Genomic DNA, 27,137 nt, shown 5'->3' with positions numbered 1-27,137 from the left:
CTTCCAGGCCAGGCCTGGCACTGGGCAGGGGCCAAACCCATGCCAGCCCGGGACGTTGTTTGGCTTGTCTTGGGGCTCAGGTCCCTGCCCCCGTGCAGACTTTCAGGTGGGAGGCTCTCAGTGCATACCTGCTAGGGCCTGTTGCACTTCCCCCTCCAAGGTAGAATCCAAGTTGCCCGACCAGCCCCAGTCTTGGGGTTAAGGTGGGGGTGCGGCGCAAGACTGGGCAGCTCCCCGGAGGAGGTGGCCTTCGCTGCTGGGCTGAGATGTGGGCTCTGCAGACCCTCCGGGCCGCCCCTCCCCGTCGGCAGAGGGTGAGCTCATCTCAACAGAGGTGGGGGGGCGTCGCCGGCTGCCCGGGCGCCTGAGCTCACGGCGCGCCCCCGCGGCCCCCCCCTGAAACCCCCCCCCCCGCTCCGCTCCTGGGTGATTTTTACCAATTAAGGCTTTCTCGTCGGGCCGAGTCGGGCCGGGTGCGGGGCGGGGGTGCGGCCAACAAGAAGGCGGGCGGCAGCGGCCCATTCGCGTGGAGGCGCCCGGCGCGCAGCAGACGCCAGCAGAGCCCCGAGGCGCCAGGCGCGGGCTCGAAGGAAGATCCGCCAGGCGCCACCCCGCGGCCGCCGGCCGCCCGCAGGGAGAGAAGGTGAGGCGTCCGCGGCGGGCACCGAGCGGAGCGGTCGGCAGGCAGCTCACGGAGTTGGTGGGGGGGTGCCCGGGGCCAGCTGCAAGCCGGGATGTGGTGGTGCAGCCGCCTTCCCTGGTTTCCTGGGGAATCCGGGTCTGGCCCCGCAGTGTGAGAGCCCAACAGCCATGGGGGTGCCCTGGGAGGGTGAACTGGGGGGCAGGTCACTGCATGACTGTCCGGGAAGGCAGGGCTCTGAGAGCAGGACGTTGTGTGGGGTCAGGGCGAGAGGCCACCTGGAAAGACACTTTGCAGCCAATATGCCCCCAGGAGGGATGTCGACGGTCGGTTCCTCCCTGACATCAGTGCTCTGGGCAGTGGCTGCGTTGGGTAGAGGTGCGGGGCTGGCTTCTGGGTCGCTGCGCTCCACTGGGGCGAGGGCACACGGGGTTGGCCATGCTAGATTTGAGGCTGGGCCCTGTCCCAGGTTGGCTCTGAGCTGGATGTTCACTGCCAGGCAGGATGTAAAGGCCAGCCCCTGCCCCCACCCCCACCCGCCCCAATTCCTGGGCCAGGAGGAGTAGGTGACGGCCGCTGGGAGACCCACCTGCACGGGCTCCTAGCAGGGCAGTCAAGGTGGGAATTCAGCCCTGGAGCGCTGTCAGCCTGCCTGCCACACCTGGGCTTGGGCAGCCTCTCCTGCCACCCTGTGCCTCTCTTTTACCAGCCGTGGGAAGGCCTGGCTTGGGGTCTGAGGGAAGGAGTGGGGGTGGGAGGCGGGGTGTGTCTAACAACATCCAAGAAATCGACTCCAAATAAGGGAAAATATGAAAGAGCTGTATTTCAGCTTCCAGGGACTGCCCTATCTGGGGGCTTTGGGATGGGGCGCCACCTGGTGGTGATACTACGTCCCCTGGGGACAAGAACTCCTTACAGCCCCATCTCTTATCACCCCCCAAATAGGGAAGAAGCCTAAGACTGGCAGCCAGGGCTTCTGTCCCCCTTTCTGCTGGAGTTGGCTGCTGATTACTGACGCTGACTCAGTTTCCCTGCTCTCTGCAGATTAAGAAAAGAACACAGATAATGCAACTGGATGGCACTTGTCGAGTGACAATTAATTCTCAGTATGATCCCCCCCTTGGGGGGCTGGCTCTTCAGGGGGGGCAGGGGATCAGAAGGATGGCTCTCATCTCTGCTTGGGTGGGGCCTGTTAGGGAGGAGTCTGCACTGGTCCCCCTCTACTGCTGTCCCTCCCACCTCCATCCCAGTCCCCAGACACCATGGTGTGGAGTTTTGCGCAGGTGTGTCTAAAGTGGTCAGGCCTTTAGACTGAAAAATGTCACTGGTGCGCAAAAACCAGTGTGGGGTAACAGGCAGCCCCAAAGAGAGCATGCTGGAGGCCAGGTGCTGACTGCAGCCCTACTGTGGGTGACACAGTCCCCAGGGCTGTGAGAGTTGGCCTTATTTGGGCATGCTGACCTAGGGGCTCCTTTCCCACTGGTCTTTAGCAGAGAACTTAGGTACTTGCTAGTAGGAAACTCGATCTAAGTACCAAGCAGGAGGGACAGAGACATGCGTTTCTGGGAAAAAAAAAAAAAAGATGTGAAGAAGGAAATATCCTGCAGAGGGGAAGGACACAGGACCGAGGGAAGTGAGTCCACTCTGGGGACGAAGCCACCAGTAGGCTGGCTTCTCCAGATTGAAGAAGGTGGCAGTGACTGTCCCCGACAGGCCTCTTGCTTCTGTGCCTTTGTTGGTCTTAGTATCGCCCCCCATAGTCTCCAGTTATCTACAAGAAAATGTATTTTGAGCGAATAGGTCCCCAGTACCCAGTCCTGGCTCCACGGCAGGCCCCGGCTGCCTTTCATGGTTTGCCCCCCTCAATCCCCTGGCCCCCCTGTCCGGGAGGCCTCCTCTGTTCTCCCACGACCCTGAAGTCCACTGAGACCCAGGTGCTCAGAGTGCATTATCAGAAGCCCGGGGCAGGTCCCTCTGGCAGCCTCCTGGGTCACGCTGGGCTCAGGGGCCATCCCAGCCATGGAGGGGAAGCCCCTCGCGCCTCTGGTGGACTGCCGGTGGGTGAGGCAGGCTTACCCGCCATCTCTGCATGCATTGCATCACAGGGCGCCCCGTGCCAGTGCCCATTGGCATGCCCGGGCCCCTTCCAAGGCTGCTGGCTCCTGGAGCGCTGGTGGCCTCCTGGCCCAGTGCCCCATTTCCTCTGGGGTGCAGGGGGGAGGGAGGGAGGCGGTTGGGACCGGCGGGCGCAGGCCAGGATCCCGCAGAGCGGGAAGGCGTGCAGGGCAGGGGTTCTGAGGGTCTGGGGGGCGGCTTAGGGTCGGGCGGCTACGGGCTTCCCTGGCGTGGCGCACGCACTCCCGGCGCGGGCAGCAGAGCCTACGGATCGGGCCCTTTCTCTCGGCTGCCGGCGAGGCGGCTGGCTGTGGCGCGGCCAGGGACCCCTGAGCGCCGGAGGTTGGGGGGGAGGGGGCGGCGGGGACCGAGCGGAGTCCACGTGACTCACGGAGGGCGAGCCACCCCCCGCAGGGGCCTTGGGGAAGGAAAGTCCCTTGTATGGTGTGCCCGCTGCAGGCCAAGCGGTCCCCCGCTCTAGACGTTGCTCAGCCTTGCATCGCTGCAGCGTCTCCTACAGCGCGGGAGGGAGACCTCAGCATTTCCTCGCAGCTTCGCCCGCTCCGGGGCCAACGACCCTTCCCGGTGCCTGGGGATCGGGTCAAAGAGGCGGGGCGGGGGGGACTCAGGGGGGCATTCCAACGGGTGGGGAGGGGCGGGGCGGGTGCGGCCCCGAAGCCCCACCCCGCCGAGGCCCCGCCTCCTGGCCCCTCCTCCATCGGCATTTAAAGGGCTCGCTCTCACCGCAGCGCAACCTCAGCTGTCTGCCTCGCCCTGCGCTCGCTGAGGTGCCTGCGACTTTAATTAAAGGGCCGTCCCCTCGTCTAGGCTGCAGCACCGCCCATCGGCTCCTCGCGCCTCAAAATGAGTAGCTCCCACTCTCGGGCGGGCCAGAGCGCTGCGGGCGCGGTTCTGGGCATCGGCGCCGACACACGAGACGCCGAGATGCCGGCCACCGAGAAGGACCTGGCGGAGGATGCGCCGTGGAAGAAAATCCAGCAGAACACGTTCACGCGCTGGTGCAACGAGCACCTCAAGTGCGTGAGCAAGCGCATCGCCAACCTGCAGACGGACCTGAGCGACGGGCTGCGGCTTATCGCACTGCTCGAGGTGCTCAGCCAGAAGAAGATGCACCGCAAGCACAACCAGAGGCCGACCTTCCGCCAGATGCAGCTCGAGAACGTGTCGGTGGCGCTCGAGTTCCTGGACCGCGAGAGCATCAAGCTCGTGTCCATCGGTGAGGGCGCGGGCCGCCCGGTGGCGCTGGCGGGGCGAGGGCGGGGGTTTCCGCGCGTCCTCCCCTCTTCCCCGAGCCGACCCCTCGCAGACATCCCCTTAAGCTGCGGCGCTGCCCCGGGGACCCTCGGGGCCGCCCAGCTGCGTGCGGGCCTTGAGAACAAAGGCTCACAACCCAGCGGTGCGTGCGGACCGCTACGCGCCCCCCCCCGCCGGTCCCCGGCTGGCCCACGCCCAGGCTGAGCTCACATCCTCCACAGGCCGCGCCCCTGCCGCTGCGCCCGCGGTGGGAGAGGGCCGGGGCGGGGTAGGGGGGGGAGTGGGAAGGCGGTGCGGTGGGCACTAGCCAAGCTCTGGCCGTACGCCCAGCGCCCCATCTCTAACGAGGGGGAGGCCAGGACTCTCCATCTCCTATAGCAGTTGGGAGACGGTTCTTGGGCCTCCAGACACCTTTGTGGTTCCTAAACAGAGGCTTGGAGCCGTGGGTCCCATTGTCTAGGACCCCTCAACTGAAGATTGCTCCAAGTTTAGATCTCCTTTTGGGCTCTCGGGGCCCAGAGAGGACCATAGCTAGCCAAACAGCACCTGAGATAGGTTTGGGTGCTGCCTTGTAGTTGCTTAGACACCCAGTTACTGTTGATTGCGGGCCAAACTCTTGCTTCCATGTAGGACTTGCTTTTCTGCATCTAGAATACAGGGGTTCGCTGGGAGGTACTCCAACATGTGCTGGGCTCACTGCCAGCCCAGTGTCCATGTCACTGGGCTGGTGAGGCTGGCACTGACCAGGCCTACCACATCATTCCCAGGCACCTCTCAAGATGGGAGCCACACAGGGACCGGCACCAGAACTGGTGACTTTGGGGGTGGGGGCGGCGATGTGAGACAGGGAGCAAAGGGGCACCAGCTTTATTTTCTTCAGCAGTCAAAGAGAACTTCCAGCGGCCCCTGCAGCCCTGCCCTGGTCCACGCTGAGCCTGAGAAAGTGAGGGACCAAGACTCAGGTGCCCCCAATCACTCTGAGCAGGTCTCAAGGGCCCCACCTCTTTTTCTGGAATGCAAGTCCAGGCCGAGGCCCACCCCCCAGTCCCATACTCAGTCTAGCCAAGCTGAGTCATCTTTGAGCCTTGGGTGGGGGGGCAACCGGATGTGGGGAGGCGAGCCACACCCCAGTTGTCTGGGGGGGGTCTTCCCCCCCCAACCCGCCCTTCTTCTCCTCCTCTTGTGAGCTGGCTGGAGCAGGCCTAGTTCCCAGAGCTTTGCCATATAAGGCAAAAAAATGTTGGAAAGCAGCAGTGATTAGGGGAAGGAGGGGGCAGGCTGGCCCCGGGGCTGGGGAAAGGGGGTGGGATGGGGCGGGGCCATCCAACCAGTCAGTCTCTCAACTCTCAGCCCAGTCCTTCCAGCCCTCTTTTGTGAGTTGGATGGGACGGCTTGGGCCAGCCTCCTATGGACCAGGGGGAGGGCCCAGCCCCAGGAGGACCGATGAGCTTGGCCTTTTGTGTACCCTAGTGGGTCTGGGTGGACCTCAGGCCTCCCGAGGGCTCTGGTGCCAGGCTCAGGGTTCTGGGGATGGGAACCTGGTGGGAAAGCACAAGTGCTCCCGTGTACTTGGTCTTCTCTGAGCCTTCCAGTCATCCCTAGCCTGAGACCCCCTTTCCTGCCACTTGGCAATAGTAAGAGGCAGTGGTATAGGACTGGGATGAGCCCCCCATCGAGAACTGGGGGGCCACTCTGCTCTGAGTGGTGTTGAGCTGGTCTTTGAGGTGCAGCCTGCTGGGTTCAGAGGCTGCCTGGTCCCCACCCCCCAGTTGACTTGCTGGACAAGCATTTTCTCCTGATTATTGGTGAGTGGAACCCATCAGCAGGGATTCCAAAGATAAGCGGCCCTCCTGTGTTCTCAGGCCCAGCCCTAAGCCCCAGTCCCCAAGCGCTTGAGACTGACACCCAGAAGGGCCTTGGGTGGGGCCCTGAGGGGTTGCCATGGTGATGGGGTGCAGGGTGCCTGCCCTAACCACTTCCCCTGTGGTGAGCTTGGTGGCCACCCGCCTGCAGCCCAGCGGCCTGATAAGTGGTGAGGAGGGCGGGCAGTGGCTGAGCCTACTGCTGAGACAGCGGGACTCTGGGACCCCACCCACAACCCCCTGCTAAGCGAGGGGCCCTGGGCACCCAACCCAGGCTGGCGGGCCCCACCCCCACCCCCACCGGGCTGGGTGAGGGGGCCCCTGGAATGTGTCCTGCTTGGCATCCCAGCTGGCAGGCCATCCCTGCTGGGCCCCAGTGAGTCAGGGCCAGACCGCTGGTTCCTTGGGGCGCCCAGCCCCTCCCCTGCACCAGGCCAATGGCCCAACCCCCAGCCTGGCTCTGTCAGGGGAGGAGTGAGCATGAAGGAAGTGGGGGCAGGTGGGGGTTCACACCCTCCACCCAAAGGGTCCTTGCCCAACTTCCCCAGCCTCAGCCATTCACGCCCCCACCCTGGGCCAGCAGTTGTATTTCCCAACCCAACCCCCAATTGCCTTCCTCTTCCCCAGTGCCCGCCCAGGGGCCCTGGCATCAAGGCCTCGGGGTCCAGCTGTTCCCCCTGCCCCTTCCTTGGAGACCTCTGGAGAGGGGCCTGGGCAGCTGCAAAGCACTCATCCACTCTCTCTCTCTGGAACCATCTTTGGGGATCGGGGCCCCGTCTGCAGCCTCTGTCGCCTGTCCGTCTTCTGGGCCCCCATGGCCCCGGGGCTTCTGGCAGCTCCCCTGATTGTGCTGTATTGGCACTGCATGTCTGGGGGGTTTTACCCCTGAACTTCTTTGATACTCTCACAGGCACCTGCACCCCACCCTGCCTCACGGAGGCCTCCTCCTCCTCCCTGGGGCCTGCTGTCTCCCACACTCGCCAGTGCCTGGAGTGGCCTGCTGTCTCGTGTGTGCACTTCTGTACCCCCACCCCCGAAGCCGTGTGTGCACATGCATCTGTGCCTGTGCCTAGCACCCCCCCCCCGGGTCAGCCGTGCCCACCCAGTGCTGCCACTCATTGCCCTTGCAGACAGCAAGGCCATCGTGGACGGGAACCTCAAGTTGATCCTGGGCCTCATCTGGACCCTGATCCTGCACTACTCCATCTCCATGCCCATGTGGGATGAGGAGGAGGACGAGGAGGCCAAGAAGCAGACCCCCAAGCAGAGGCTGCTGGGCTGGATCCAGAACAAGCTGCCACAGCTGCCCATCACCAACTTCAGCCGCGACTGGCAGAGCGGCAGAGCCCTGGGCGCCCTGGTCGACAGCTGTGCCCCGGGTGAGGGGTGTCGGGTGTTGGGGGTGAAGGGGACAGCCTGTGGCGAGGTCCCGTGGTCCCTAGACTGACGACTTTCCTCCATCTGCAGGCCTGTGCCCTGACTGGGATTCCTGGGATGCCAGCAAGCCCGTGAACAATGCACGGGAAGCCATGCAACAAGCTGATGACTGGCTGGGCATCCCTCAGGTATGCCCCCCTACTCTGGCCAGCGGGGTCTGCATGGGGGCCGAGGTCCCCATGGGGAGAGGTGGAGTGTCCCAGGAGCCCAAGGCTTGGAGGCCCACTGGCTCCTCCCTCTGTCTGTGAAGGTAATCACCCCCGAGGAGATTGTGGACCCCAACGTGGATGAGCACTCTGTCATGACCTACCTGTCCCAGTTCCCCAAGGCCAAGCTGAAACCGGGGGCTCCCCTGCGGCCCAAACTCAACCCGAAGAAAGCCCGAGCCTACGGGCCAGGTGAGGGAGCCAGGCAGGAGTGTTCCTGTGAGGTCACCTTCTCCCCGTGGGGCCGCATCCTCTGGGAAATGTCAGCTCCTTGGGAATCTTCCATCACATGGCCGCCGGGTTATCAACTGCCCTCTGCAAGTCAGACAGGAGTGGGTCAGGGCTGATCAAAAGCAGCCCCTGGCTGGATGTTCCCCATGTCACACCCACCCAAGGCAGAGTGTGTTTAGGGAGTAAGGACCCATCCGCTTTGCTGTAAGTGAAGTTGAGACCCAGCCAGGTTATCTGACAGGAGCCCGAGTCCCGGCACGCTCAAGCGAGCATTCTAGAAAACAGGCCCAGGCCTGTTGCACAAGAGCACCAGTTCAGAAGGGAATAGGGAGGGGTGCTGAGCCTGTGTAGGTGAGGGGTGGCCCTGACGGCCAACCCGTGGCTTCCTCACCCTTCCCGGGCAGGCATTGAGCCTACGGGCAACATGGTAAAGAAGAGGGCAGAGTTCACTGTGGAGACCAGAAGCGCCGGGCAGGGAGAGGTGCTGGTATACGTGGAGGACCCGGCCGGGCACCAGGAGGAGGTAAGGTAGCCAGCAGGTAGGGCCTCGCGTTGCCAGGCCTCTGTGTGCCGGGGGCTGCTCCGAACAAAGACTCACAGGCTCCTTCCCACCCTAGGCCAAAGTGACCGCCAATAACGACAAGAACCGTACCTTCTCTGTCTGGTATGTCCCCGAGGTGACGGGGACTCACAAGGTGAGTCCTCAGCCTGAGGGGAGGCTGGGAGCAAAAGCTGTGGCCAGAGGGGACCCCAACCCTGGCCTCACGGCCTGCCCCTCCTGGGAACAGGTCACCGTGCTCTTTGCCGGCCAGCACATTGCCAAGAGCCCCTTTGAGGTGTATGTGGACAAGTCCCAGGGAGATGCCAGCAAAGTGACTGCCCAGGGCCCTGGCCTGGAGCCCAGCGGCAACATCGCCAACAAGACCACCTACTTTGAGATCTTCACGGCCGGTGAGCGGAGGGTGCTAAGGCCAGCAGGCCCATGGGAGGATGAGAGGCTGGAAACTGAGCCGCTGCTTCCCAGCAGGTGCGGGCATGGGTGAGGTGGAGGTGGTGATCCAGGACCCAGCAGGCCAGAAGGGTACCGTGGAGCCTCAGCTGGAGGCCCGGGGCGACAGCACGTATCGCTGCAGCTACCAGCCCAGCGTGGAGGGCGTCCACATGGTGCACGTCACTTTCGCTGGGGTGCCCATCCCTCGCAGCCCCTACACAGTCACTGTGGGCCAAGGTAGGCCAGCCCCAGCTGCCTTCCACAGGGCACAGCTCCAGCCGGGTGGTCTTGGATGGGGGCAGCTGGGCACGTGCTGCTGCAGCCCTGCCCTGGCTCCCGGGACGTCTGTGCTTCCACTGTTGGGGCCTCCTCCTCCTCCTCTCGCCTTCTCCCTCTCTCTCTCTCTCCACGCTTTCACCTTCGGAAGAGCTCGCTCCAGCTGTCTAGAAACCTGCTGCTCTCTGCTCTGCTCACAGGGTCAACGGTACTTGGATCTGTCTTCCTCAGGGGTCGGGGGTGGGTGGGCTGGGTGTGGGGGCTGCGGGGGGAGCTGGTGTGGATGGAGCACAGGGAAGGAGGCCTGCCACGTCTGGGCCTGAGCCCCAGGTCCTTGGGTCATGGTCCCTTCCAGTTCTTTCTTACACGGCCTTCACTATCCCGGGCAGCCCACCGGCCCAGTCTGGTGGGAGACAAGGGAGGGGATCTCTCTGCACTAGTTCCCAGCAGCTCAAGCAGTCCTCTGCTCACAGCTTGTAACCCAGGTGCCTGCCGCGCTGTCGGCCGGGGTCTTCAGCCCAAGGGTGTGCGAGTGAAGGAGACAGCCGACTTCAAAGTGTACACAAAGGGAGCGGGCAGCGGAGAGCTGAAGGTCACCGTCAAGGGCCCCAGTAAGTTGGCCTGTGGCTGGGGTAGGGCGATACCAGCCCCTGGCCACTGCTCAGCAGGCCTGAGGCCTCCCCTTGTCTCTGACAGAGGGCGAAGAGCGTGTGAAGCAGAAGGACCTGGGTGATGGTGTCTATGGCTTCGAGTATTACCCCATGATCCCTGGCACATACACCGTCACGATCACGTGGGGTGGCCAAAATATTGGGCGCAGGTGAGGCCCTGGATGAGCGCTTTAGAGGTGGCACACCTCCTCCCCTGCAGGGCTCGGGCCAGCCCGCCTCCAGGATGGGGCCTTCGGCACTCCCCTGGGTGGCTCTCTCCTTGCAGTCCCTTCGAGGTGAAAGTGGGCACCGAGTGCGGCAATCAGAAAGTGCGGGCATGGGGCCCTGGGCTGGAGGGCGGTGTCGTTGGCAAGTCTGCAGACTTTGTTGTGGAGGCCATTGGTGACGACGTGGGCACCCTGGGTGAGTAGGTGGCTGCAATGGGGGTACCCCGGGGGCAGAGGCTGGCGAGGGCCACCCTCCCGGGGCTCCAGGGCCCTCACGAGCTGGCGGCTGTTGTCAGGCTTCTCGGTGGAGGGCCCATCGCAAGCTAAGATTGAGTGTGACGACAAGGGCGATGGCTCCTGTGATGTGCGCTACTGGCCACAGGAGGCCGGTGAGTACGCGGTGCACGTGCTATGCAACAGTGAGGACATCCGTCTCAGCCCCTTCATGGCTGACATCCGTGACGCGCCCCAGGATTTCCATCCAGACAGGGTAAAGAGCATGTGCCGCTGGGTGGGGGGCCTGAGGGGGCCGACACTCTGTGCCCTGAGAACTGGGTGGCCTCCCATCAGGTGAAGGCACGTGGGCCTGGATTGGAGAAGACTGGCGTGGCTGTGAACAAGCCGGCAGAGTTCACAGTGGATGCCAAGCATGGCGGGAAGGCTCCTCTCAAGGTCCAAGTCCAGGTGAGGTGCTCCCCTGTGCCAGAAGCAGGGTGGGCAGGCACCCAGACCTGGTCACTGACCAGGAGGCCTCTAGCTCCCGCCCACTTTGCAGGACAATGAGGGCTGCCCAGTGGAGGCAACAGTCAAGGACAATGGCAACGGCACTTACAGCTGCTCCTATGTGCCCCGGAAGCCGGTGAAACACACGGCCATGGTGTCCTGGGGAGGCGTCAGCATCCCCAACAGCCCCTTCCGGGTGAGCCTTTAGTCTGCTTCCCTGGGGCCCCTGCTTCATTTGATACAACTCTGATGAAACTTGCACGCCATACAGTCGACCCCTTTCCAATATCCAACTTGGTGGTTTTGGGTGAGTTCCGAGTTGTGTAGCCAGCACCACAATGGAAGATGAGGCCATTTTCACCACCCTCTAAAGAAAGTCGGCAACCCTCCAAAGGCCCCCTGCCCTGGCCTAAGCAGCCTCTCCTCTCTCTGCTTTCTGGCTGGGTGGGGATGGACTCGTATCCCCTGTGGCCTGTATATCATGAGTCATTGCTTCTTGCCTCTCAACGGCTGGATGATATACCATTGTGTGGATAGACCACGTTTTCTGTTTCCAGTCATTTGTTGATGGACATTTGGGAGTTTTTTCACCTTTTGGTTGGCAGGAGCTGTGCTATGAATGGTCCAGAATGAGTGTTAGAGGGGACGAGTGATCTCGTGTCTCTGGTTGGATAGATACCAAAAAATGGAATTGCAGCATCATATGGTTGCTTGTGTTTGGAAAAGGAAAGGGAAGTTGCTCAGTTGTATCTGACTCTTTGCAACCCCACAGACTGTAGCCCACCAGGCTCCTCCATCCATGGGATCTTCCAGGCAGTAATAATGGAGTGGGTTGCCATTTCCTTCTCCAGAGATCTTCCCGACCCAGGGGTCAATCCCAGGTCTCCAGCATTGTAGGCAGACACTTTACACTCTGAGCCACCAGGGAAGTCTGCTTGTGTTTGAGGGGCCATCAAATGATTTCCGAGGGTGGTGGTGCCACTCTGCGTGCCCGCCAGCGGTGGGTCAGAAAGCCCCTGCCTGTCCTCCGGGCTGGTTGTGACCCTGCACTTGCCCCTGTGCCCTGCAGGTGAATGTGGGCGCTGGCAGCCACCCGAACAAGGTCAAGGTGTATGGCCCAGGAGTGGCCAAGACAGGACTCAAGGCTCATGAGCCCACCTACTTCACTGTGGACTGCACAGAGGCTGGCCAGGGTAACTCCCTGCCTCAGGAGTGGGTGGCCGGTGGGCACGGTGTCCCTGTGAGGTCCCTAGCCCCATGCTCTCCTCCACTGCAGGTGACGTCAGCATTGGCATCAAGTGTGCCCCAGGCGTGGTGGGCCCTGCCGAGGCCGACATCGACTTCGACATCATCCGTAACGACAACGACACCTTCACGGTCAAGTACACCCCCCGCGGGGCTGGCAGCTACACCATCATGGTGCTCTTTGCTGACCAGGTGGGTGCTGCTGCTCCTGGCCCCCAAAGATGGCTGGGTGTTGGGGTGCTGCTCACCTCTCAGCCCTTCTCCTCCCACCCCTTGCAGGCTACGCCCACCAGCCCCATCCGGGTCAAGGTGGAGCCTTCCCATGATGCCAGCAAGGTTAAGGCAGAGGGTCCCGGCCTCAGTCGCACCGGTGAGGACGGGGACCCTGTGGGGAGGTCGGGGCTCCGAACGGGGTATGTATGTGCGCATGCAGGAGCCCCTAGAGGGTTGCTGTGTCTCCTCAGGGGTCGAGCTCGGCAAACCCACCCACTTCACGGTCAACACCAAGGCTGCCGGCAAAGGCAAGCTGGATGTCCAGTTCTCGGGGCTGGCCAAAGGGGATGCAGTGCGTGATGTGGACATCATTGACCATCATGACAACACCTATACTGTCAAGTACACGCCTGTGCAGCAGGTAGCCAGCTCCCTTGATAATCCCCTGCGGCCACACCTGTCTGTACACCTGCTGAGCCTGTGGGCCCCTTCGTGTGGTGGGCTGGGTGGCTGGCTCCAAGAGACTTTGTGCCCACTCTGGTTTCTCACCTGGGACAGAGTGGGCACAGCAGTTGGAGGGTCCAATGTCTCTGACCACCCAACCCCCATGCCCAAGTTGGAAAGGCACAGGACAGGGGAGCTCAGCCATGACTTCTGACCCTGTCTTCTGTACCCTGTCTTCTGTACCCCTCTCAGGGCCCAGTGGGCATCAATGTCACTTACGGAGGCGATGCTATTCCCAAAAGCCCCTTCTCAGTGGGAGTGTCTCCAAGCCTGGACCTCAGCAAGATCAAGGTGTCCGGCCTAGGAGAAAGTAAGTTGCTGGGGCCCTGGCATAGCTGCTGGCAATGCCCAGGCTGCCTAAGTGGCCTCATAGTCCTGTCTTCCCCCCATTGCTTCAACAGAGGTGGATGTTGGCAAAGACCAGGAGTTCACGGTCAAGTCCAAGGGCGCCGGTGGCCAGGGCAAAGTGCTGTCAAAGATCGTGGGCCCTTCAGGGGCAGCAGTTCCCTGCAAGGTGGAGCCAGGCCTCGGGGCTGACAACAGCGTGGTGCGCTTTGTGCCCCGTGAGGAGGGGCCCTACGAGGTTGAGGTGACCTATGACGGCATACCTGTGCCCGGAAGCCCCTTTTCCCTGGAAGCCGTGCCCCCCACCAAGCCTAGCAAGGTAAGGGGGTTGCCGGGGCCACAGCCCATGTCTGCTTTGGACCTTACTCCTTCTCCTTTTGGTCCTTCTGAGCGAGGGCCCTGCTCGGGCCTGTGCCCTCCTGGTAGGGGAGGGAAACCAGAACGAGAAGAGAGACAGATGGAGTCAGGCTGGGGTCTGAGGGTCAAGGGTGAGAGAGCTGGTGTAGCTTGGGCTCCTGACCCGCCTCTCTTCCCCCAGGTAAAAGCCTTCGGGCCGGGGCTGCAGGGGGGCAGTGCAGGGTCTCCTGCCCGCTTCACCATCGACACAAAGGGTGCCGGCACAGGCGGCCTGGGCCTGACAGTCGAAGGCCCCTGTGAAGCTCAGCTCGAGTGCCTGGACAACGGGGATGGCACATGCTCTGTGTCCTATGTGCCCACTGAGCCCGGGGACTACAACATCAATATCCTCTTCGCTGACACCCACATCCCCGGCTCCCCATTCAAGGCCCACGTGGTTCCCTGCTTCGACCCGTCCAAGGTCAAGTGCTCGGGCCCCGGGCTGGAGCGGGCCACGGCTGGGGAGGCCGGGCAGTTCCATGTGGACTGCTCAAGCGCGGGCAGCGCGGAGCTGACCATTGAGATCCGCTCCGAGGCGGGGCTGCCGGCCGAGGTGCACATCCAGGACCACGGTGACGGCACGCACACCATCACCTACATCCCCCTGTGTCCTGGGGCCTACACCGTCACCATCAAATACGGTGGCCAGCCCGTGCCCAACTTCCCCAGCAAGCTGCAGGTGGAGCCCGCAGTGGACACCTCGGGCATCCAGTGCTACGGGCCCGGGATTGAGGGCCAAGGTGCGAGGCTCTGCCGTGGGACATGGGGGCGGGGGAACTGGGGTCCCTGGAGCCCCCGTCTTCCTCTTCACGTCCCCCCCGACAGGTGTCTTCCGAGAAGCCACCACCGAGTTCAGTGTGGATGCCCGGGCTCTGACGCAGACTGGAGGGCCCCATGTCAAGGCTCGTGTGGCCAACCCCTCGGGCAACCTGACTGAGACCTATGTGCAGGACTGTGGCGATGGCACGTACAAAGTGGAGTACACGCCATATGAGGAGGGTGCGTGTCGGGGTGCCAGAGGGACCGCGGGAGGTGAGGGGGCAGGGCAGTCTGGGACCATTTTAAGTCAGCGCGCCCTCCTGCAGGACTCCACTCTGTGGATGTGACCTACGACGGCAGTCCTGTGCCCAGCAGCCCCTTCCAGGTGCCAGTGACTGAAGGCTGCGACCCCTCCCGAGTGCGTGTCCATGGGCCGGGCATCCAAAGCGGCACCACCAACAAACCCAACAAGTTCACTGTGGAGACCAGGTCGGTGAGAGCCCCAGAAGCAGGGGCTGCGGTGGGCCTTAGAAGTCAGGGGATAACGAACTGTCTGTTTGGACTAGGGGAGCTGGCACGGGGGGCCTGGGCTTGGCTGTCGAGGGCCCCTCCGAGGCCAAGATGTCCTGCATGGACAACAAGGATGGCAGCTGCTCGGTTGAGTACGTCCCCTATGAGGCCGGCACCTACAGCCTTAACGTCACTTATGGCGGCCACCAAGTGCCAGGTGAGGAATCGGGTCAGCTGGGGTCTGGCTGGGGCCACCTGCCTGCCCTCCAGCCTGTCTCAGAAATGCCACCTTTTGGCCCCCACAGGCAGTCCTTTCAAGGTCCCTGTGCACGATGTGACAGACGCGTCCAAGGTCAAATGCTCTGGGCCTGGCCTGAGCCCGGGCATGGTCCGTGCCAACCTCCCTCAGTCCTTCCAGGTGGACACGAGCAAGGCTGGCATGGCCCCACTGCAGGTCAAAGTGCAGGGGCCCAAAGGTGAGTGTGTGTGGGGTGTGGGGGTCAGTTCAGGAGGGCCTGGTCCCCTGAGGGAGGGCGTCTTGCACACCTTGGGGTGGGACGCAGGTGGGCAGGCAGTTGACAGAGGAGCCTCAGGTGACACCAGAGCCAGTGACCTGGTGAAGGGGACCAAAAGGACATAGACCACTGAGCAGAGGTGGGAAGGAGAGAAGGCAAGAGCCCAGGTGGTACCCAGATTAGTGTCTCATGTCACAGAGGCTCAGGACTGTTCCTGGGGACGGCAGGGCTAGGCCTGGGGTGGGGGCTGAGTATACATGGCTCAGATCTGGCTTTTTAGTGTAGTGGGCCTAGGAACCCAGAGCACCAGATGAGACTCTATCTCTGGGACTGGGGTCAGGCCTGGTGGAGCCAGTGGATGTGGTGGACAATGCCGATGGCACCCAGACTGTGAACTATGTGCCCAGCCGTGAGGGGCCCTACAGCATCTCAGTGCTGTATGGAGATGAAGAGGTACCCCGCAGGTAAGGAGCAGGGCCCTCTGTCTTAGGGGAGGGGGCCCTGGCCTGGGCACCAAGAGCCATCCTAACCACCCACAACATCCTGGCCTGACAGCCCCTTCAAGGTTAAGGTGCTGCCTACACACGACGCCAGCAAGGTCAAGGCCAGCGGTCCAGGGCTTAACACCACGGGTGTGCCTGCAAGCCTGCCTGTGGAGTTCACCATTGATGCCAAGGATGCTGGGGAGGGCCTGCTGGCTGTCCAGATAACGGTGAGCGGGCCACGTGGGGGCCACCTGGCCTTGCTGTTTTGCAGCTCTGGGTCCATTGCAGGTGGGGAGGGGAGGGACCCAGGCCTGAGGTCCACAGCCTGGGGCAGATGAGCCAGTCTGGGGTCTCTGGTCTTCCCTGGGAGCCAGGCCCCTGCCTCTAGGATGGTGGTCACGGACCCAGGCTTCCCCCACACACATACTTGCTCACTTCTGATGTCACTAAAGCCCTTAGTGCCTCAACTTTTCTGCCTGTAACATTCTCCGGGGCCAGGTATAAGGCTGGGACTCTGGGATCTTTCAGAGGAGCTTGTCCTGCTGGGGCTGGCCCTGGGGTAGAGGACTAGGGCTGAGAAGTGTTTGTGGGGATAAAGCAGGATAGGTGCCAAGTTTCCTGGTCATGTCTGTCATCGGGGGCTTCCCTTCTGGACCTTGCCCGTGGGGAAGTAAGTAAAGGACAGTGCTGGATGCAGGCAGCCATTTTGGGCCATGGTGGCTGACCCTGCAGCAGCAGTGCTTGACACTTGGTCCTCTGAGAGGGCCTGAGGGAATCCCGGGCCAGGGAGAGCTTGGACCAATTGTTCTTCCCTGTGCTCTGCTACACAGGACCCGGAGGGCAAGCCCAAGAAGACACACATCCAAGACAACCACGACGGCACGTACACAGTAGCCTACGTGCCAGACGTGACAGGCCGCTACACTATCCTCATCAAGTATGGTGGTGATGAGATCCCCTTCTCCCCATACCGTGTCCGCGCCGTGCCCACGGGGGATGCCAGCAAGTGCACCGTCACAGGTGAGCCCAGTGTGCCAGCAGCCATGGCGCTCAGCACGGGGCTTGGGTGTGCCTGTGTGCAAGGGCTCGCTGCTTGGGGCGGCGTGTGGGAGTGGGGGCCGCCCCCTTGAGTGACTCACCTGACCTTTCTCCTTGCTCTCTGCCCTCTCACCTCAGTGTCAATCGGAGGTCACGGGCTAGGTAAGCTGCTTGCTGGGGCCACTCCCAATGCCCCTTCTGCCCAGAGGGCAGCTTCCTTTCCTCTTCCGGCTGATTCCCAGGATAGTTCCAGCTGCAGCTCTTGGCAGGGACAGAGGGGGGGTACTGGAGGGTTAGGGCCCAGGGAGGCCTCTGGAGCTGGGCATGAGTGCTCCGGCCCTCCCCCTCTCTGGGCCTCTGTTGTTCCACCTGAGAAGTCGGGTTGCAGCTGTGAGCTTTGGGGCGAGGTGCATCCTGAGAGGCACCCCCCTGGGGGCTCTGGGGTCTGGGGATCTTGGTGCCCCGGGGCAGTCTCGGGGGCGGGCAGTAGGCCCGGTCTCTTTTCACTTCCTCCTTCTGAATCCAGGGTCTCCCCCAAGCAGCGGGAGTCCTCAGCCCCGGCCGGATCCACAGACCCCCGTCCCCACCTCCCAGGGGCCTCCGCGTCCCGGGTCAGGGGAGGTGCCAGTGCATGAGTGGGTGGGGCTGGCTGGTAGTGCCGTAGCACCAGCATTGACTGCTTGGGTGGCCAGCATGGCGGGGCCCAGCCCAGCCTCAGAGTGCCAAAGTGCACTCGGTGGCCCCCCTCTTCCCGCCTCCCTCCCTTCCCGCCCCTCCCAGCAGTGACGTTATTCAGATGGTCCCCAACCAGACCTGGGAGGGGAGGCCCGCCCCAGCCAGGGATGCCAGCAAGAGGCCACAAGCATATGGGAGCCTCTGGAGGCTGGAGGCCCGGACCTTGGCCAAGGCGGCCCTGGAGAAAGCTAGAGGGTGGCAGGGGTTCGATGACTCCGTCCAGGGGGCCTCAGGGTCTGAGATGACAGGCCTGTGTGCCTGGGCCAGGGGGTAGGACCTTGGGGACCAGGGGCAGGGTCGAGACTGGGGCCAAGAGAGCGGTCTTGGTTTACCTTGGCCGCCATGTGCCAGCAGAGGCAAAGAGCCCAGTTGGGGAACCGAAGTCACTTTGGTATCAGTTGCAGGGCTGGCTTGGGCTAGGCTGCTGGTGGGTGGGTGGGGCTTGAGGGGAGAGCCAAATTGCAGGGCTAGGGGGCTTCAAGGATGGAGCAGCCCAGACCTGCTGAAGAGCTGGGTGCTGGACAGGGAGCACAGGCAGTTGGGGTCAGCTGAGGTTTGGGCCCAGGCCACTTGCTAGATGGTGGGTCCAGGTTCTGAGCCAGGGAGAGCAGGTGTGGCTGTGTGTGAGGTGAGGCCTCCCAGGGCGGGGTGGGCGGTGGGGGTCCAGGCGTAGTGTTCTGGAGCCCCGCAAAGTGGGCGCCCTCAGTGGACAGGACAGTTCAGGGGCTGGCCAAGTGGCCGGCTGGGGACCCCCTTGAACTTGGCCCCAGGGTGGGTTCGGTGTTGCCAGCTGCTTCCCTGGCAGGGGCCGGGCTCCAGAAAGCACTCGCTGCCAGGCCTCACGGTCCCCAGCCCTCCGAGCCTCCATGGCTGAGCCCAGATCATAACGTCACTGTCCCTCCCCTCTGCTCTCACTGCCTCGCAGCTGTGGCTCTGGCTTGGGCCCCCTGCCTCCCTGCCCTCTGGGTACTGGCCCCCCTGCTGCGCTGCACTGCCTGGGTGCTAACCCCGCTGCCTTCCTGCTTCCCTGCTCCCAGTTCCCTGCTTGCACCAAGCCATGCCCGGCTGCCCCTTCTCTGCAAGCCTCCGGTCGAGCAAGCCTTCTCAGTTGTCAGGAAACTCCAATTGCAACTTCAGGCCCCAGGGGTGGGGAACAAGTGTCACATGCCCCACGCTGCAGCAGGACTCTGCCTCACCGCGTCCGCACACGGCACTGGGGGCCAGGGCATGGCCACAGGGGTGAAGGCAGCCCGGGGCTCAGCTGTCAGTCAGCATGGTCCAGGGCACCACTGGCTGAGGCCAAGTTGGCAGGGGAGATGGCAGCAAATGCTTAGGCCCTGGCAGTGGCCTCGGGGCTTTCAGACCCTTCTTCTTCTCAGACTCTTGGGTGCCACCCATTGGTCTTTTCCCACATGGCGGGGATACCCCCCGAGACAGGACTCCCGGGCTTGAGGTGGTTCAGGGGAACCTTTCCTGCCTTCTGAGAAATCACTCACCATCCCAGCTTGGGGGGCGGGAGGCCTGGCTGTGCTTGGTGGTTGGCAGTAAGAGGCCTGGGCAGCTGACACGTGGATGGCCGCGGCCTGAGCACCAAGCTCATGCCCCGGCCCCCCCTTCGGGGACCCACCCTGCCCCACCAGGTGCTGGCATCGGCCCCACCATCCAGATAGGGGAGGAGACCGTGATCACCGTGGACACCAAGGCGGCGGGCAAAGGCAAGGTCACCTGCACCGTGTGCACCCCTGACGGCTCTGAGGTGGACGTGGACGTGGTTGAGAATGAGGATGGCACCTTTGACATTTTCTACACGGCTCCCCAGCCCGGCAAATACGTCATCTGCGTGCGCTTCGGTGGTGAACATGTGCCCAACAGTCCCTTCCAAGTGACGGTCAGGAGGGACCAGGGCTGGGTGGGGGTCTGGGCGGGGACCTGGCTTGCTGCCCCCACGGGGCTCACGGGTTTGGACAGCCTCGAGCTCTGTGCCTTGCTCTGCAGGCTCTGGCTGGAGACCAGCCCACGGCACAGCCCCCATTACGGCCTCAGCAGCTGGCACCACCATATACCTACGCCCAGGGGGGCCAGCAGACCTGGGTATGGCTTGCCCTGCCGCCTCCCAGCTCACCCCGCCCTCGGGGACACTTGGGGATGGACCAGCTGGGTGTCCCGTGAGGCCCTGTTCCACTATCTGCGAGGGAGGGACCCTGGAGCCTACCACTCGGGACTCCCTTTCCCTCTAGCTCCTCACTCAGGTCTTCTGTGTCTCCACCCCCTGCAGGCCCCAGAAAGGCCCCTGGTGGGGGTCAACGGGCTGGATGTGAGCAGCCTGAGGCCCTTTGACCTTGTCATCCCCTTTACCATCAAGAAGGGCGAGGTCACTGGTGAGTGCGGCTGGGAAGGGGCTAGGGAGCCACAGAGGCCGGAGAGTGCCCATGGGCTGCCCTGACCCAGGCCCCCCCTGCCCTGCAGGGGAGGTGCGGATGCCCTCAGGCAAGGTGGCACAGCCCGCCATCACCGACAACAAGGATGGCACCGTGACTGTGCGCTACGCCCCCAGTGAAGCTGGCCTGCATGAGATGGACATCCGCTATGACAACATGCACATCCCAGGTACGTCCACTCAGCATGCCGGACTACCTCCTTGGGGGGCGGGCTGTGGGACAGACTTGGGGATGACGAGAGGCCCTGGTCCATGTGGTCCCTATTCCTGCTACAGGAAGCCCCCTACAGTTCTACGTGGATTATGTCAACTGTGGCCACGTCACAGCCTATGGGCCGGGCCTCACACATGGGGTGGTGAATAAGCCTGCTATCTTCACCGTCAATACCAAGGATGCGGGCGAGGGTGAGCAGCAGCTCTCATCGTGACCTGCCTGGTTGAGGCGGGATGCCGTCATCTGGTGGGGGTGCCGGACACAGGAGATGTTCCCCAAACGGGGCTCCCCACCCCACCCCCAGCCTCTGCTTGCATGGTTGGTGCAGTGTCCCCGGGCACAGTTCATACCCTCACTCACAACTCTCTCCAGGGGGCTTGTCCCTGGCCATTGAGGGCCCCTCCAAAGCAGAGATCAGCTGCACCGACAACCAGGATGGGACGTGCAGTGTCTCCTACCTGCCTGTGTTACCTGGTGACTACAGCATCCTGGTCAAGTACAACGAACAGCACATCCCGGGCAGCCCCTTCACTGCCAGGGTCACAGGTAGGGGACGGCCCGCAGCGGTGACAAAGGAGGCAGCTGGCGGAGGGGGGGGGGGGCGGTCTCCCTCTTGGTGCCTGGACACACAGTGACTGACCCCTGCCAGGTGATGACTCCATGCGCATGTCCCACCTGAAGGTGGGCTCTGCAGCCGACATCCCCATCAACATCTCCGAGACGGATCTCAGCCTGCTCACCGCCACAGTGGTGCCCCCCTCGGGCCGGGAAGAACCCTGTCTGCTGAAGCGGCTGCGTAACGGCCACGTGGGTAAGAGGCTGGGCTGCAGGGCCTTCCGAGAGGGAGGGAAACTGGGGGGGGGGTGTTGCATATCTTTCCCTGGCTGACAGCCCCGCTCTGTGCCTAGGGATCTCGTTTGTGCCCAAGGAGACAGGGGAACACCTGGTGCACGTGAAGAAGAATGGGCAGCATGTGGCAAGCAGCCCCATTCCAGTGGTGATCAGCCAATCAGAGATCGGGGATGCCAGCCGTGTGCGGGTCTCAGGCCAGGGCCTCCACGAAGGCCACACCTTTGAGCCAGCAGAGTTTATCATTGATACACGTGATGCAGGTAGGCGGCAGGGACCTGGGAGCTGGGGTCAGACCACCATACTTGGCCCCCTGGCTCAGGGATGTCTCGTCCACAGGCTATGGGGGGCTCAGCCTGTCCATCGAGGGTCCCAGCAAAGTAGACATCAACACAGAGGACCTGGAGGATGGCACATGCAGGGTCACCTACTGCCCCACGGAGCCTGGCAACTATATCATCAACATCAAGTTTGCTGACCAGCACGTGCCTGGTGGGTACAGCACCCATGCACCTCCCCCACTGCTGGGCGACTCTCCATGCCACACCCCGGGGGCCCCCAGCAGAGGGTAACCTGTCTGGGGTGTGGGTTGTGCCTTCTTCCTGCAGGCAGCCCCTTCTCCGTGAAGGTGACAGGCGAGGGGCGTGTAAAAGAGAGCATCACACGCAGGCGACGGGCCCCATCGGTGGCTAATGTTGGTAGTCACTGTGACCTCAGCCTCAAGATCCCAGGTGGGAGCCGTGGCCGCCTGGGCGGGTCCCAGGGAGGCCTAAGCACCAGCTCTGGGGTGCCCCTGGACAGAGAGGTGTGGCCTGGGTCTCTCGCTCAACTGGCTGTTCCCCCACCTGCAGAAATTAGCATCCAGGACATGACAGCGCAGGTGACTAGCCCGTCAGGCAAGAGCCATGAGGCCGAGATCGTGGAAGGGGAGAACCATACCTACTGCATCCGCTTTGTGCCTGCTGAGATGGGCATGCACACAGTCAGCGTCAAGTACAAGGGCCAACACGTGCCCGGGAGCCCTTTCCAGTTCACTGTGGGGCCCCTGGGGGAAGGGGGAGCCCACAAGGTCCGTGCTGGGGGCCCTGGCCTGGAAAGGGCTGAAGCTGGAGTGCCAGGTAGGCCTGCTTCCTTCGGGGCTCTGGCTGCTCCCGGCTGGGGGTGCAGTGGGAGGGAGGAAGTCTCCAGCAGCCCCTGCTGGGGGTGGGGAGTACAGCCCCCCATGAGGACACATTCTGCTTTCCTGCAGCTGAGTTCAGCATTTGGACCCGGGAAGCTGGCGCAGGGGGCCTGGCCATTGCTGTCGAGGGCCCCAGCAAGGCCGAGATCTCCTTCGAGGACCGCAAGGATGGCTCCTGTGGCGTGGCTTACGTGGTCCAGGAGCCAGGTACTGCGGTCTGGCTGGGGCCGGCAGGCTGCCCCTGGGGGTGGGTGCCTGTCCAGGTCTATACAGAGAGCCCCACCTTCTCCCCCTCTCAACACCCTGAGGCCCCAGGGCCTCTTGGGCTGTCGGGGGAGGCATGCATCGCCATCTTGTTCTCGCTCCCCATCCAGGTGACTATGAGGTGTCAGTCAAGTTCAACGAGGAGCACATCCCCGATAGCCCTTTCGTGGTACCTGTGGCTTCTCCGTCTGGTGACGCCCGCCGCCTTACTGTTTCTAGTCTTCAGGTGAGGCACTGAGAGAAACCGCCCACCTGGGGCTCCTGTGCCCGGCCAGACCAGAGCCCCTGTGTCCAGGGACCCAGCCAGCCCAGCTCAGGGCACCGGGCTGCTTCTGCTCTGGCCGGGAACAGCCCACGCCTGGGTCGGCAGGACGCATCCCTGACGGCCGCGTGGAGTTTTTCTCGTGTCTCAGGTCTAAAGGCTTTGAACAGAAGCCTGTGCCCCTTGAGCACCAGGGCTGAGGTTTAAAGAGGGACAGCCACCTGCCAGGGCTGCTGAGTGCTGCTTGTGGGCCGGGGGCCGCCCTGCTTCCCGCCTACCCGCTGTGTGCCTGGAGTGCGTGAGGCTAGGGGTTTGGGGTGTGTGCCTGGAGCTTGCTGCCCCTCGAGAAGCGCTGGCTCTCCCTCTTTAAACCCACTTGGACGCCAGATGGGTAAGTGCCTCCCCCTGGGCCTCCTGCTTCTGGGGCCCAGCCTCCCCTTGCGTCCCCCACCGACTAGCCTCCGCTATCCTAACCATGTCTGCTGTGCTTCCAGGAGTCAGGGCTAAAGGTCAACCAGCCAGCCTCTTTTGCAGTCAGCCTGAATGGGGCCAAGGGGGCAATCGATGCCAAGGTGCACAGCCCCTCAGGAGCCCTGGAGGAGTGCTATGTCACCGAGATCGACCAAGGTGAGGCCCTGCCCGGCCACCTAGCCATCCACCCGGGCACTGCTGGGAGCAGTGGGCCTCCCCGGGCCGGCCCTGCTGGCTGGAAGCAGGCTGAGAGTGTAAAGCAAGACACATAATCTGCAAGCAGCTGAGACAGGGCCTGGGCCCCCCGCCTCCTACCTGGGACCCAAGCCCTTGGGGACTGGGCTCAGCAGCCATGCTGCTAGAAAGGACAAAACCTTCTGGAGGCATGATCCTGCCATCTCTTACAAGACAGATCCCAAGACTAGCAGTTGGTCCTGCCAGGGCCTGGAACTCACAGACAGGCTTGGGGGGTGGGAGGAGCTGCTCAGTTTGACTCATCCATGGCTGAGTCCTGCCCCTTGCTGGCTGTATGACCTCGAGCAAGTTCCTGCCTATCTCTGGGCCCCAGTTAGCATGTGGTGGATATGGCATTCAGGGTAGCCTTTCTAAGGAGGCATTGAAGCAGGTGTTTTGCTTACAAAAGACTTCAGTCCAAATGCTGCAGCATCTAAAGTGAGCTTGGGCATCTAAAGCTTCATCCCTCGGGCTTCAGGATTTCTGTACGGTAGGGTGAAGGTGCCCAGCACAGTTCCCAGAAGAAGCTAACTGGGCCCCGAGACCTGCTGGACTCACACTGGTGGGCACATGCCACTTGCTCAGTTTTAGAGGAGGGACCCCAGGCCCACCACCTACTTCTCTGTTCCTCAGATAAGTACGCTGTGCGCTTTATCCCACGGGAGAATGGCATCTACCTGATTGATGTCAAATTCAACGGCACCCACATCCCGGGGAGCCCCTTCAAGATCCGAGTTGGGGAGCCTGGGCATGGAGGGGACCCAGGCCTGGTGTCTGCTTATGGAGCTGGCTTGGAAGGCGGCATCACAGGTAGGTCAGCGTGGGTGGCTTCTGGTGTGTGAACACAATGACTAGGGTTCCCTTCTCCAAGCTCTTGGTGACAACAGGTGGCGTGCGGAGGTGACAAGACTCTGTTGGGGTGGGGGGTGGGGCAACGGGCCAGGCCAGCTGTACCTACCTTCCCGTGCCCCTAGGGAGCCCAGCTGAGTTTATCGTGAACACCAGCAATGCGGGCGCTGGTGCCCTCTCAGTCACCATCGACGGGCCTTCCAAGGTGAAGATGGATTGCCACGAGTGCCCTGAGGGCTACCGCGTCACCTACACCCCCATGGCACCTGGCAGCTACCTCATCTCCATCAAGTACGGTGGCCCCTACCACATTGCAGGCAGCCCCTTCAAGGCCAGAGTCACAGGTGAGCCTGGTGCCAGACGGCTGCTACACACCCCACTGCTGGGCACTCCCGCCACCTCTTGGCTGTCCACTGCTCTGCCCTGCAGGTCACCGCCTCGTCAGCAACCACAGCCTCCATGAGACGTCGTCCGTGTTTGTGGACTCCCTGACCAAGACTGCCACCGTCCCCCAGCACAGTGCCCCAGGCCCGGGTCCCACCGATGCCAGCAAGGTGCTGGCCAAAGGCGTGGGGCTGAGCAAGGCCTACATGGGCCAGAAGAGCAGCTTCACGGTGGACTGCAGCAAAGCAGGTGGGTGTGCGGGCCCCAACCCTTCCAAAAATGGGAGGCTGGAGAGAAAAGCAGAGAGGCCGTGCCTGGGAAAGAGCGGGTGGGAAGGCCTCTTTGGGGGCCTTCTGGGCCCCCCTGCTAGTTCCTCTGCCCTCCAGGGCCCTGGAGGAACTGCAGGTTCTTTGGTTGTTCTGGGGGGACAGGGTGCTGGCTGTTTTTAAGAAGGGCTGTCACCCCAAAACAGGCAAGGTGGGAAGGGGAGGACCCAGGGCAGGAACAAAGCGGGTCGCTGCAGTCACCACTGATGGGAGGGAGCTTGGGGCCTGGCAGTGAGGCCCTGGCCCCTCTCCCAGGCAACAACATGCTGCTGGTTGGCGTGCATGGGCCCCGGATGCCCTGTGAGGAGATCCTGGTGAAACACGTGGGCAGCAGGCTCTACAGTGTGTCCTACCTGCTCAAGGACAAGGGGGAGTACACTCTGGTGGTCAAGTGGGGTGACGAGCACATCCCGGGCAGCCCCTACCGAGTCCTGGTGCCCTGAGTGCTGTGCGCCTGCCAGCCACCAGCTCCCAGGATGAGAAGTGCCCCTGCGCCTGCCCCTCGCCACCCAAGCAGCACCCGCCCCAGCCCCGGCCAGCCCTGGCCACCCCGTCACTGCAGCCTGACCCTGCCCTGTGCTGCGCTCACCTGCCTCCACATGGGCAAAGGAGAGAGGCGAGCAGAGGCAGCCTGCCTGTCTTCTTTGGTTCTGGAAGGGGTGAAGGGGGGGGCCATGCACACCTGCCCGCTAGTTCTCTCCCCTAGCCAAGAGGAATAAAAGTTCTGCTTCCGTTCTCCTGAGCATGACTCAAGCTTTGTGGCAAAGAGGGCCAACAGGGTGGCTGGAGCTGCGGGCCCGGACCACAGGCTGTGGGATCTTCCGCTCCAGCCCCCTCTGCTGCCTGAGCACCTAGGGGGTACCTGGGGACTCCGCCTCCTCTCTGCCTCCCTGGGTTCCGATCCATGCAGGCCAGGGGGTGTCTAGTGCCCCGAGAACCAAGCCTGACATGGTTGTCCTTGTCCCAGATCATACCAGAAACAGATGCTGTCCCAGGGGAAGGCCAGGCCTCGAACAGACTACAGGAGGTTGTGTGCCGGGTGGGAGGGCCAGGTAAACAGAAGGCCAAATTCCAGCAGATTTCTGGCCATGACCCAGGCATCTTAAATGTGCCACCAGCCCCTGGTAAGGGGCCGTCCTCAAGCCACACAGGTGGCAGCAGGTGGACACCTTCAAAGCCCTGCCCCCTGGCCAGCATCTGCCCATCCTCACTAGGTCCTTCTGAACCCGCGCCTGTCTGACCTGTGCCTGGGTGAGCTGTGCCCTCGGCACGGTAGAGCAATCTCAGCCCCTTGGCATGCTGTTCTGAATAGCTGTTCAGAATTCCCACCTTCTCCACACAGCCCGCCCTGGGTCTGCAGGTCAGGAAGGCTGATAAAGCCAGCCAGGGCTCCAGCTTTCAGGCTTCCTCTCTCAATGGGGCACCTGGTAGCCATACCCCTTTCTGGAAGCAACTTCTGGGCCAGCATGAGCCCAGGGTTCATGGCACAGTTGCTTGTCGGCCTCCTCAATGATGAGCGTGAGCTTAGGAAAGGAGAGAAACCAGATCAGACGGGCCAGGGGCCAGCTCCTGCAGGCCCATCAGGGGCTCACCCAGCCCCCGGCCCCTTCTGCCATGGAGGAGCAGGCAGAGTGCGTACAGCCACTGGTCTACAGGAAACACTTCTAGAAGCTGCTCAGTGGGACAAGGGGGCAAAAAGAGGCAGATGCAAGCCTGGAGAAGTCCCACCCTGGGGTGGGGACAGGGAATGGGACCCCTCCCCCCCCAATCAGCCCCTTCTCACCTCTGCCGGCCCACCAGGCACCAATCCCTTACCCGGACTCACCAAGATTCTCCTGCCTGCTGCCTGGACCAGCCTGCCAAGAGCAGACAGTCCTCCCTGCCATCAGCCCTCCCTGCCATACCCTGTTCCAAAGCCTGCCTGGTGGGGGCCCCCGGAGGGAGAATGGCCCAAGAGGAGAGTGTAACCAGGAGTCCTGCCCCTCCCTGGATAACACATTGCACCCAGATGGTCATGAGGCCTGCAGGGCGGCAAGGGGAGAAGCTGGAACCTATAGGGGGAATGAACCTGAGGACAGCCCTGAAGAGAGGCCACAGGCCAGACCAGGCCAGAGCCTCAACCAGGCAGAGGCAGGAGGGAGTGAGAGGGCGCCACCTCTGGAGGGCTTCTGGAGAGGGGGACACGCAGATGGCACCAGGAGCCCATCTGCTGGGGGCAAGCGGCATGACACCTGGCCCCCCGGAGCAGAGGAGGGGTCCAGCCACAGACGCCCGCCGGGGCCCTTCTTC

The 27,137-nt window shown here is 62.8% G+C and overlaps 1 protein-coding gene across 5 annotated transcripts; it reads left to right on the top strand.

Moving 5' to 3' along the window:
* The first annotated feature begins 539 nt into the window (after positions 1 to 539).
* On the top strand, positions 540 to 25,590 carry FLNA (filamin A). Of its 5 annotated transcripts, none has more exons than XM_040265448.1 (48): positions 540 to 643; positions 3,584 to 3,992; positions 7,023 to 7,271; positions 7,360 to 7,457; positions 7,580 to 7,727; positions 8,171 to 8,289; positions 8,384 to 8,461; positions 8,555 to 8,717; positions 8,794 to 8,994; positions 9,507 to 9,644; positions 9,730 to 9,853; positions 9,970 to 10,106; positions 10,207 to 10,400; positions 10,481 to 10,594; positions 10,686 to 10,829; positions 11,703 to 11,826; positions 11,910 to 12,070; positions 12,158 to 12,248; positions 12,343 to 12,512; positions 12,788 to 12,905; positions 12,997 to 13,259; positions 13,479 to 14,076; positions 14,162 to 14,335; positions 14,422 to 14,584; positions 14,662 to 14,822; positions 14,911 to 15,081; positions 15,461 to 15,584; positions 15,676 to 15,832; positions 16,436 to 16,625; positions 16,782 to 16,805; positions 19,019 to 19,266; positions 19,374 to 19,469; positions 19,654 to 19,756; positions 19,845 to 19,985; positions 20,092 to 20,220; positions 20,402 to 20,575; positions 20,679 to 20,840; positions 20,938 to 21,141; positions 21,218 to 21,370; positions 21,487 to 21,609; positions 21,730 to 21,996; positions 22,128 to 22,265; positions 22,433 to 22,548; positions 23,079 to 23,211; positions 23,923 to 24,099; positions 24,264 to 24,482; positions 24,568 to 24,771; positions 25,104 to 25,590. In XM_040265448.1, exons 2-48 carry the CDS (start codon positions 3,620 to 3,622, stop codon positions 25,289 to 25,291), a joined length of 7,944 nt encoding a protein of 2,647 aa, XP_040121382.1. In that variant the 5' UTR covers positions 540 to 643; positions 3,584 to 3,619; the 3' UTR covers positions 25,292 to 25,590. The 5 variants fall into 5 exon arrangements, with proteins under 5 accessions (XP_040121382.1, XP_040121381.1, XP_040121379.1 ...); XM_040265447.1 differs by having other exon boundaries at positions 8,791 to 8,994; XM_040265445.1 differs by having other exon boundaries at positions 8,384 to 8,717.
* The last annotated feature ends 1,547 nt before the right edge of the window (positions 25,591 to 27,137 follow it).

Source organism: Oryx dammah, unplaced genomic scaffold, assembly GCF_014754425.2.
Source record: "Oryx dammah isolate SB20612 unplaced genomic scaffold, SCBI_Odam_1.1 HiC_scaffold_23, whole genome shotgun sequence".
NCBI classification, from domain to species: Eukaryota; Metazoa; Chordata; class Mammalia; order Artiodactyla; family Bovidae; genus Oryx; species Oryx dammah.
Note: the sequence above shows the minus strand (reverse complement) of the source record. Positions and strands in the feature narration are given on the sequence as shown.